The 12080-nt window shown below is 41.1% G+C and overlaps 1 protein-coding gene across 1 annotated transcript in view; it reads left to right on the top strand.

Annotated features, from left to right (window-relative positions):
- Positions 1-303: 303 nt before the first annotated feature.
- Positions 304-12080, top strand: part of TVP23A (trans-golgi network vesicle protein 23 homolog A) — a 31363-nt gene continuing 19586 nt past the window's right edge. Inside the window, exons 1-3 of the mRNA XM_024194035.2 lie at positions 304-355; positions 686-765; positions 11203-11347. Coding sequence (XP_024049803.1) covers positions 347-355; positions 686-765; positions 11203-11347 — 234 coding nt within the window. The 5' untranslated portion in view covers positions 304-346. The remainder of the gene's footprint in view (positions 356-685; positions 766-11202; positions 11348-12080) is intronic.

Raw genomic sequence — 12080 nt, forward strand, 5'->3', positions numbered from 1 at the left:
AGCACCGTGCTCAATGCACCACCAGTAGGGCCCCCCTGCAATATAACTAATCATCTAAAAAGCCCATCCACCCTTCCCAGCACCTTCTCCACCAACTAGCCCAGACCCCTACCCACTCCTCTAATAGCCTAATCCCCTATTATCTCTCCCCCCCCCCCAACAGCCTGGTCCTCTCCCCCCGCCTCGGGCCGGACTCTTTTCACTGTGACACCCGCTTCTCCCCCCGCCCCCCGCTCCTTAGCAACCGGTCGCGCCTGGCCCGCGAGGCCGAGCCCGCTGCCGCCTGGGCCGGACTAGGTCCGGGGGGACCGCGGAGCATCCGGCTCGGCTCGGCGCGGACGGCAGGATGAAGCAGGTGGGCCCTGGCGCCCAGTCCTTGCGCCTCAGCCAACGGAAGGCGAGCGGGGAGGGCAGGGCCTGGGTGGAGGTGCGGTGTCAGTAGGTGAATGGGAAGTGGTCGGAGGGTGGGGGCGGCGGCTGGGGGCAGAGGGAAAGGGGGGCTAGGATGGGGGAGGTGGCTAGGGGGCAGAGGGAAAGGGGGGATAGGCTGGGGGAGGTGGGGTGTTTGGGAAGATGGGTGGGGGGCTAGAGGAAAGGGGTGGTAGGCTGGGGGAAGTTGGAGTGTCAGTGAGCAATTGTCTCTTTCTCCATTGATGTCTGGATGTTGGGGGGTTTCTCTCTCCAGCCGTTAGTGGATGACACTGAGGATGTGTCTCTTGACTTTGGGAATGAAGAGGAACTGGCGTTAAGGAAAGCAAAAATCAGGTAAGTACTTTAGAAATTTAGTGTAAATTACATGATTATTCCCTTAAATGCCATATCTTAAAAGCAGGAATCTGTGGGAAAGGCACTGGTTATACTGATAGACAACAGGAAAATACTCCTCAATGTGCATGAAAGCCAGCTGTCTGTCTTTCCTCCTTGACAAACTGCCGCCCAGGAATTGTTCATGCCTTGAGTCAGGATCCAAGCATCGCTTTGCCAGTTCTTAAGCCTCTTCAAAATTGCATGTATCACCCAGAAAATATGCATCCTCTCTTTGCTGTGGCAGCATGTTAGCCTTTAAAAATCCAGCTCAAAAGAACATTTTCTTCTTCCATAAATTTTTTTTGTATGAAAGGATCTTGTTGAAAACAAAAGGTTCCTATTCAGGACACTGTTCCAGCCGAGAGGGAAGGCAGACATCATTTACTGGCACCTTCTCTTCATCTAGTTGTAAAATGCCATTTGCAGTACAACTGTTACCTAGGGGGGGAGAACAGCTTGTCATGCCAGATGACCAGACTTTCCTTTGTCATGTAATTTGAGCTGTTCTTGTAAATTTAGCTGTTAGGTCAATAGGTCTTTTCCAAATCTATCTGATCCATCCTTTTGGAGCAAAGTAGGTTTGTTTTCCCACGGTATCCTAGTACTGTGTCCATTCTTTATTTAGATGTCACAATACATGGAGATTTCATTACTTTAGTTAGGAGACTGTTCCACAGTCTATTAGAGCAATGCCAAGGTTTTTATTATGCCAACAGGATTAGAAGTATACACAGTACTGATGAACTGATAACCTTGTGCTTTGATTTGTATTACCTTCCCCTCACACAGCAGGTGTTGCTATTGCTTATTTGCATCAATGGGAGAAGCAAAGTGATCAATGTGTCCTAATCCATCTACTTCCTGTAGTATTATTTCCATAGGGATCAACCTCTCTTCTCAATATGGCAATAAAAATTTGTCTCATTTGCAAAAAAAATCTGTTTTAAATTACAGAAATGTGATTCCTTAAGCTATTCCCATGGAAGCTTATTTTTATATTTCTGAAAATGTGTGTGTAAAGGAAAGAGGATGGAAAACATCAAGGATCTAGTCAAACTTCAGTTTGTTGTGATTCAGAGTATCCAAATAATATGCACGCCTCCTCCTTGATTTAACTTCCCCTTTACTACTGCTTCACGTAGTTTGAACTCAAAATGGTGCTTATACAAACAGTTACCCAGAGTAGCCTGTGCATTTCTGGTTCACTGATGGTGTATCAGGCAGTGTTGGGCAGTGAGATAGAATGCCTTTAAATACTGAAGGGCGCTGGTGTCCCAAAGAATGAAAAAGTAGCCAGTGCACTAAGGCTATGTCTGTACTAGAGATCTTACAGCGGCGCAGCTGTACCAATGCAGCTGTGCTGCTATAAGATTTCCCGTGTAGCTGCTCTGTGCCAATAGGCGTGAGCTCTCCCGCCGGCATAATTAAACCACCCCCAACGATCATGGTAGCTATGTTGGTGGGAGAGTGTTGCCTGCCGACATAGCGTTGGCTACACTGGCGCTTCTGTTGGTGAAACTTACGTCACTCAGAGGGGTGTTTTTTCCCCACACCCCTGAGTGACATAAGTTATACCGACAAAAGTGCTAGGGTAGACAGCCTCTTTGCTGTCTCTTTAGTTTCTTTCTCTTACTTATACCCCCAAAGTTAACTGTCCTATCCCCAGTCGTTTAGAAATATAGGCTGGAAGGGATCTTGAGAAGTCATCAAGTCCAGCCTATTGCCATAGGGCAGGACCCAATCCAGTGGTTCTCAATCTATTTACCATTGTGAGCTGCAGTGCAGCTCTCTGTGTGTTATGTGGGCCACCTCCACACAATATATATATACACTATCTGTATGGCCCTGAGGATGTCACATGGGCCGCAGCCATGTGCTGATCAGGCTGCGGGTCGAGAACCACTGCAATAAACCTAGACCAACCCCGTTTTTAAAAACCTCCAATGATGGTGATTTCACAACCTCCCTTGGAAGAGTATGCCAGAGTTTCTTATAGTTAGAAAGATTTTCCTAATCTCTAACCTAAATCTCCCTTGCTGCAGATTAAGCCCTCTACTTCTTGTCCTACCTTCAGTGGACATGGAGAACAGTTGAGCACCATCGTCTTTATAACAGCCCTTAACATGCTTGAGGAAAGTTAGCAGGACCTCGCCCCTCCCCCCAGTCTTTTTTCCTCAAGACTAAACATACCCAGTTCTTTTAACCTTTCCTCATAGGTTTTCTAAACCTTTTGTCATTTTTGTTGCTCTCCTCTGAACTCCAGTTTGTCCACATCTTTCCTCAAGATTGTTGACCAGAATGGAACGCAACTGAGGGAGGCCTCACTAGTGCTGAATAGAGCAGGGCAATTATCTCCCGTGTCTGACATATACAACACTGCTGTTAATACATCCCAGAATATTAGCCTTTTTTGCAGCTGTATCACATTGTTGATTCATATTCAATTAGTGATCCAGTATAACCTTCAGATAAGTTTCAGCAAGACTACCACCTAACTAGTTAGTCTCCATTTTCTAGCTATGCATTTGATTTTTCCTTCCTAAATGAAGAACTTTACACTTGTCTTTATTGAAATTCATTTTGTTGAAATCAGACTAATTCTCCAGTTTGTCAAGGTCATTTTGAATGCGAATCCTCTCTTCCAGAGTGCTTACAACCCCTCCCAGTTTGGTGTAATTTGTTAATATAAGCATTCTCATTTGTAACGTATCGGCACACTCTCCACTCCATTATCCAATCATTAATGAAAATATTGATTAGTACTGGATCCAGGACTGACCTCTGCAGGACTCCACTAGATATACCCTTCTGGTTTGACAGAGAACCATTGATGATTACTCTTAGAGTATGGTCTTTCATCCAGTTGTGCACCCACCTTATAATCATTTCATTTATAGTCCAGCAGCTACTTTCAAAAACTAAATGTGGAGTGTTAAACAGGTCACATTTAAGTTTTGAAGGGAGAGAATTGAAAGGGCAGACTAGCGGACAGGGAAAGTGTCCGTTTGCTTTATTTTTTGTTTTTGTTTTTCTGTTTAGCAATTTTTTTTTTCTTTTCAGATGAGCAAGTCATGGTGGCTCAAGTTTGCTTACTTGATGGCATCAGATACAACCACAGCTCTAGGAATAGTCCAATTGTTTGCATGTGCTTCCTCTGCTGGGTGCACAGCCGCAGAGTACCTCAGCAGTAGATATGAGATAGCGGAGTGGAGACTGAGGAAAAACTCTTTTCATATAATCCTGAGATTTGAAATTTTCATTAATAGGCAAAAGATAATTACTTTGACAATACCTCACAACTCCCCTAAAGGATACTTTCATGCTTGAGATTTTTTTTTTTTTTGCTATACCACATTTACTACTCACTCCAGCATTTTTGTTCTGATGAAAATGTACCAGACACAAAATCAGCTTTGCCTGCTCTTACCTTGATGGAACGGACTGAATTTATTCTTTAAAAAAAAAAAAAAAAAAAAAGCAGCCTATCCACTACAGACAAAATCAATTGTGCAAGACTTTGCTATAATTAACTTTAAAAAGTGCATTTGTAGGATGAGTAAGTGGCTACTCTGAATGTTGCAAAGTTTTAGGAAGGTATTTTTCTCAAAATATTCTTACAAACAATTGTGGCAAATTGATTAAGAACAGATTAAACACATCATACTTGTAAATAAAGAAGTAAAGTCCAGATCCAATGCATATTGAAGTCAGTGGAACAACTTCTACTGGCTTCAAAATGGGTGTTGGATGGGACCTCAAGGTAATACAAAATCTAAAAGAATTGGCTCTTAGATTGTATTTTCTAACCTATCATTTTTTCCAGAGGTTTTTAAATAATTCCTTGAAAGCTGAAAATGAAATTTTCATGGGAACAAATTATTTAACTCCATTTAAAGCGAGGTGGAGTTGCTCATAAGTGCTTTAAATGCTTACAAAATGTTCCTTAAGAGAAGGGCTCCTTTATTTAAAGAAAAGGGGCAGGGGAGTAGATCAGTCTGTTAGGTTTTCAGTACAATTCTAAGACTAGGGTCAGATAAAAATAGAGCAAGATTTGAGCCTTTCAACCTTGACATTGTTTTTAATTAAATGATTTCACTTCCTCCTTTAAACATCTGTAGCATTTTTTTACTGTTAATCTCAAATTAGACTCTTTACAGACACACTAATTCTAGTTAACATTGTCTCCATTTCAATTTGATAAATAAAACTTATTTTGCATGACTTATTCAATCATGTCTTTGACCACTGCTTGTAGGTTATACCCTTCTCCCCCAATTTCTGTTTGTCTAGTCCTAGAGCTAGTCTACACTACCCGCCCGGATCGGTGGGTAGAAATCGATTTCTCAGGGATCGATTTATCGCGTCTCATCTAGACGGATAAATCGATCCCCGAATCGATCTTTGAAGTGACCTGCAAAGGAACATTTTGCTTCTTTGTAATTTGTAAAGAATGCCTGTGATTTGAGGTTATTTTCTGCTGGTTTCATCTTAGCAATAAAAGGAACGTGAGGTCTGTCTTGTTTTGCTGTAGTTCTTCATAAGCAGACCAAGAACATTTGGTAGGCCATTAAATTAAGAGGTAGTTCTGTTAATCCTTAACAAGAGCTTTCAACTTTAAGATATTTGAATTTGATCTTTAACAAGAGAAAATTTAACATTCTGAAGAGAAAATATTTCCCTTTTCAATCTGATTTCATTTTCTAGATAGGCGTCAACCTACTTTTAGTTTAGTTTTTCATTTGACTACAGTCTTTCCTATTTTTCTTGGAAGACTCAATCTGAACTTCTAAGTAAAAAACAAATCACCAAAAACCTTTTGAGCCCTGCCTTAAATAAAAAAAGTAAATACCCATTTTTTCCTTTTACAGGCCACTATCAAAGAGCCCAAGAATTAAGTATCCCTGCTTACTAAGGGCTTGTCTATTCACTTTTTACATCTATTTAACTACATTGGTGCAGTTGCCTAATGTGGATGCAATTATACCATATCAAGGTGTAAAACACAAGTATATAATTTTTCAGTAAAGCTAATCCAATAAACACCTTTATATCAGTATAACTATATTCACACTAGGGAAATGTAACTAAATTGATTTTTCTACCAGTTTAGTAAAATGGTTCAAAAATTGAGTGTAGACAAGCCCTAAGACTGCCTTCTTTGATGGCCACTGTCCACTGAGAATTGAACTGAAATTGCCAGCTTAATTTATAAGCAGTCATTCAGCTGTAAGTCCCCAATTCTGCATGGTGTAGTTCACAGGCAGACTGTAGTGCCCATGTGGAGCCCAATGTATGCATACAACTGCAGGATCAGAGGGTGAGACGGTAAGTTTTGGTTACTTTTGCTCAGTACTGGCTTTGAATGCGTGAACTAGAGCTAAAGTGTCATTACATTTTAAATGTCTCCTGAACCATCCTATGTCACTTAGTTCTCTGCCTCTAATACCAAACTATAGCAATCATCTTAGAAAAAAATCATGATGCTGTTTCTTTGAACTGAATGTTAGTTAATATGAATTGGCTTTTTTGTTTACTAATTACATTGGCCTCTTCTGACTGTCCTTGTATGTCTAGAGAGCTTTTAGGAAGGGTTGTTTCCAGTTGCAGAAATAATATTGAAGTAAGTATAGATAAATACTATTTACCTGTGAATGGATTTTGGAAGGTACACATTTCGCTTTGTTCAAAAGGGACACAGGTGTTCTGGCTTAATGTTTTACCTGCTTTATAACACAGTTCTGCTTGGGAATATTCTGTCAAAAATCTTATGTAGACAGTAGGAACTAGAAACTGTCAATTGCAGCTCTGAATCAGAAGAGTGAACAAGTCAACAAATCTATTCCCAGAGTTTTTTTTCTGGTGCATAAATGAGGAAGTAAATTACTGTACCAGATTAATTTAAAGCTCCTTTGGCATAAACAGAAATGGACTACATTGAAATACAACAACATGGAATTCTTTAAGCTTCTGAGAGGTTATTCTAAACAATGGGGTGCAAGTTATTACTGTGCATACATATGTATGCACAAAGCAGAAGAGCCTGGAACCCTAGCTCTGTGAGTAGGTTCTTGACTGATTAAATCCTGCAGGCCAACCACTTAGTCAATAGTATTTGCTATCAGCATGACTTATATATCAACTAAGATGCGTAAACACACTTCAATCACTGTTTCCCAAGTAGAAAAAGGTGTCAAAGCCATAAGCTAGTGAAGAATATGCTGAAGTCATTGAATAAAATATTACACTTTTGCTCAGCATTGTCTGATATGGCAGTACAAGATTGACAGGGATACCATGGTGGGAGCTTCAGAAAAAGCAGAAGGCCATCACTCATCCAAACATGCAGTTTGTTTTGGTTTATCGTAATCCTACCTTCCTATTTTTTTAACCACAGGTTTCCATGGTGAAAACTAAACTTAATTGCCTTTTCAACTAATTATGCCACTTATCTTTATGATTTACATTCTGAACTTACCACAAAGAGGAAGCCCAGTGTAGGTGTCAGATATAAAAAACCACCCAATATTTAGAGAGAGAGACAGGACACATTAATTTGCGAAGAAGTTAGAAAGCTGTAGAGCACGTCTAATAGTCTGTAGAGAGGCAGCATTTCATGGCATCAATTCCTCCTCAAAGTCCACTGCCTTCTTGCCAAAACTCCTGCAAATATGGTGCAAAAAATAAAAAAAATCCCCAATTTTAACAATTGTAATGGGACCTATACTCTGGGGAAATGAGGCCACGATTAACTTGTGTGACAAAGTTCCTCCTCTGCCTTGGTGGGTTCTGCATTTTTTGGCGGAATTGTTCACCTCACAGGTTCACTGCAGCCCTCAGTTTGGCCGCTTCTGATAGAGGCTCAAACCTGCCGTTCGCTCAGGTAACCTCATCACAGGCCAGCATTGGGGAAATGGAGAACAATACCTGCAGTCTCTGTGTCCCACCTAGTGGGTCAGGGACAGGCCAGATCCCTTTCCAAATTAGACCTTCCCTTCTGGTGTTTCTTACAGACCAGGTCAACTCCTCCTGTGTCCGATCAGGAGTTTGGGGGGAACCCAGGCCCACCCTCTACACCGGGTTCCAGCCTAGGGCCCTGAGGATAGCAGCTGTCTACAATGTCCCCTGTATCAGCTGCGTGACAGCTACAACTCCCTAGCCTACTTCCCCATGGCCTTCCCCCAGCACCTTCTTTATCCTCACTGCAGGATCTTCCTCCAGAAGCCTGATCACGCTTGTACTCTTCAGTCCTCCAGCAGCACACCTTCTCACTCCCTTCTCCTTGCATGTCCCCTCACTAACTGATGGGAGGTCCTTTTTAAACCAGGTGTCCTGATTAGCCATAATTGATTCTAGTAAGTTCTTAATTGGCTCCAGGTGTCTTAATTAGCTTGCCTGTCTTAACTGGTTCTAGCAGGTTCCTGATTGCTCTAGGGCAGCCCCTGCTCTGGTCACTCAGGGAACAGAAAACTATTCATCCAGTAGCCAGTATATTTGCCAGTCTGACCTGCGGGATAATTCCTTCCCAATCTCACACAGGGTGATCAGTTAGACTCTAAGCATGTGAGCAAGAACCAGCCAGCCAAGCACCTGAGAGAGAGAATGCCTGATGTCACCTTAGAGCCCTGTCCCATCTCCAGCCGTGGTCATCCTTGCTGCTTCAAAGGATGCGTCTTCCAGTGAACACCTATCCAAGTCTGGGATCAGAACATTTCTAAGTCCTGGTAGCACTATTAACACCTTAATGTCCCTCAACATTAGTACAGCTAATACATTTCAGCAACTGGTCTATTCTGGCAGCCGTTACCCACCACTTGTCTGCCTGGTTTTGCTCCATCACTAACGTTTATCAGCACAATGCACCTTTTATGTGAAGCTCTGCCTTGTGTAACCTCTCCTTGCTACTTACCACAGCAGAGTAATAGTCACTTGCCTTTCTGGTCCATTTCATTAATGTCATAGGTCTTCCCAGACATCCTGGCAATGACTATATAGCTCAAACACCCTACATTTCCCCATATTGATTTGCTGTTAAAATCAGAAAGTGTGAAACATACATTCCTCATTATCCCTACTGGAGTGAAGTTGACACACATTACAGATCTGCAATAGCAATTCAGTACTCCCAGTTTTGACAATTTCCAATATAATCATGTCTTTTTACACAGAAACTGCTCAGAGGAAGTAAAAAAAAAAAAGAAGCTTTCATCTAAAATTTCATATGCTTAGTTGTAAACCAGAGAATGGTTTTTGGAAAGTTTGAAGTTAGTGTGGGTACGAACAGAAGAATGATTAAATATCAACTCATCTGTTTACCTGGATTTGTTCCCTGTGTCATTATTGCTTTTTTAATAAAGTGAGTTTCTCTCTTTTGTGAACACTGCATTGCCAGTTGGTTCTGGAGGAATGAAGTATTCTATTCTGGCTAGCACATCATAAACACTTATTAACTAAGTTTTGACTGCAGGAGCTTTGACTGGTGTGGATTAATGAATGTAACTCTGGTATAACCATATGTTAATCATATATTTTTGAAAATACTACTATCTACAAAAATTTATTATTGTCCACTTCTAACTAAAAACTTAAACATCACATTTTGAACTCAATGAAAACTATTGCATTAGGCTTTACACTTACTTTTTTGCAGTCTTTTACTTTAGTCGGAGTTAATTCATTTAAATGTTAACATCTACAAAACTTCTAGCATGTCAGCTCATTTCTGGAAGTAATCATTTTGGATAGGACCCATTCCATAAGTTTCACCTTCACCTCTGGATAATATATCACCAGCGAGGTATTTTGATCTGTTAATATTACTGTATCTTGCTGCTTAAGTCTTGTAAAAACTTGGCTATACTAATTAATGGCAGCTTTATAGGGACAATTCCAACATTTTATATGCAGGCAACATTGTGAATTTTATGTTGGAGACCCAACACTGGGTCTACTGCTCACGCTTCCTGCGACCTGTCACATTTAAGTGTCAGCTATGTCTTATTCATTTTAAAAAATAACTTTCTTTAGAGGATCAATAAAGATATACAGCAGGGGTACTCAAGCTGAGGGTCGGGAGGTTATTACATGGTGGGGTCGTGAGTTATCAGCCTCCACCCCAAACCCCGCTTTGCCTCCAGCATTTATAATGGTGTTAATATATATAAAAAGGTGCTTATAATTTTTAAGGGGGGGGTGTCACACTCAGAGGCTTGCTATATGAAAGGGTCACCAGTACAGAAGTTTGAGAACCAGTGCTATACAGTATTTTTGCTATACCTTGCATAATAGCATTAATTATTAAAATGGGAAAATGGACTAATTATTGATTAACTAACAAATTAACTGCCTTATTCAGAAGGTGAATTGTGTTTTTCCATCACAGGGGGTGATAGTTGAATTCCTAAAATGGAAGTGCCTCCAAAATTAATTGGCAAGCTAACACTGAAATCTGTATATGTGCTAATTAAGTATTAGTCTGCTACCTTGCAGATGGAAGCTGCAAGATAAAACATTCCTCAGTAAAACAGCTTTCCTGCTGAACGGGACAGATGCAAGTTCACCTTCTTTCCAAAGGGACAAGATTAGTTTAAGTGGCTGGGTCTTTGCTTGTATCAGCTGAACAGGTCCAACTAACCATTGGAACTGTAAATTGGGCTCAAGGTCACATACTTCATAGCTTGTGTAGGCCAAACTTATTGTCTACACCAGGGGCTCCTTGCATTCCTTCATTCTCTCCCACAAGCTCCTTCTGTGCCACCCTCCTATCCCCTTCTGTTTCAGGGTTCCCCTGAAACTCTTCCCTGCCACCCCCATTTTCACCTTTCCCCCATGCCAGGGGCTATGTATCTCCATCCCCCACCCCACCAGGGGTTTCGTGTGCCAACCCCCCCTATTCCTGGGTCTCTGTGTACAATCCTCTTTCCCAGGTCCTCCAATCTCTCCCGCCACCAGGGGTTCAGTTCCCAATTAACCCCCCACCTGTACCAGGGTGCCCCATTCTCCCCCTTCTGCCAGGGGCTAAGTGCACCCTCTTTCCCGTACCAAGGTCCCCCTAGTCCCTCCCAGGGTTGTGTGTGCCCCTATTCTCACCAATATGCCAGGGGACTGCCTACAACAAATGATGAAGAAACTAGATTTTTTTTGTTCTAAATTGGGGGAAGAAGGAGTGTTTATAGGTAATAGGCAGCACAATCTTCTTTTTAGTCTTATGCTGAAACTTAGCTAATGGGAAAACCATGATTGCTTTGTTGAATAAGGGATCTACATCCTACCACACACATTTAAGTAGATATCACATGTTTTTCAACAACATTTCATAAACATTAAATTGCAACATTGGTAAATATTGTAATATGTTTTGTCTCTTAAGTTAGTAAGTGTTCTGGATTGTTTCTCTAGGCATCCCCTGGCTACCTTTTTTCACCTGTTTTTCCGAGTGAGTGCTATTGTTACCTACTTGCTCTGTGACTGGTTCAGCAAAAGCTTTGTTGCCTGTTTTGTCACTATTCTTCTCCTTCTGTCCTTTGACTTTTGGTCTGTTAAGGTAAGAACATTCTGAACGAGTAATGAAGTTTAGAAATATTTTGTTTATTTCTTGATTTTGATTTTTCTTAATGACAAATACAGTGAAAAATAACCATCAGATAATCCTGTACTGCTCTTCCTTTATTAAACTTGCTGAACAGCTTTGTTTTAACTAGATGGAAGCAGCATTTACATATTTTAGTACAAATATTAAGGAAGTTACCTCACCTAGGGTAGTCTTGTTTATGCTTTGCCTTTGGAATCAGGTAAGGTAGTGTTCTATGCCTTAGTGATCTTTACATTCAATTTAAAGAGCAGTATTCATTGATGAACTCCAAAAAAGGATGATAGCTATAATACCAGGGCCTTTGAGATTGAGAAGCTTTTGATGTAAGAGGGGAAAATCATTAACATAATTTTTCATTTATACATCTTTTAAAAAGCCTGGAGTCTAGGCACCCTGAAAGTGTAAAGAGATACCATACATTTGTAATAACTTCAGAATATAACCCCATAGCTTTAATGAAGTTCTAAACCACTTAATAATGGAGAAAATGCAAAGGATCAGAGAGGAGGACTAAGGCACTGATTTTACAATCAAATCCGTGTGGGTAGACTCTTGTGCCTGCATGGAACCCTCACAGAAACCAGTGGGGCTCTTCATAGATACCAAGGATCACTGAAGTCCCGATCCTACAGTTTGAACTGCAGAAGACAGCAATATTGCCACTAATGTGGTGGGCCTTCTGAAT

This window comes from Terrapene carolina, unplaced genomic scaffold (assembly GCF_002925995.2).
Source record: "Terrapene carolina triunguis isolate 2854851 unplaced genomic scaffold, T_m_triunguis-2.0 Scaffold93, whole genome shotgun sequence".
In the NCBI taxonomy this organism is placed as follows: domain Eukaryota; kingdom Metazoa; phylum Chordata; order Testudines; family Emydidae; genus Terrapene; species Terrapene triunguis.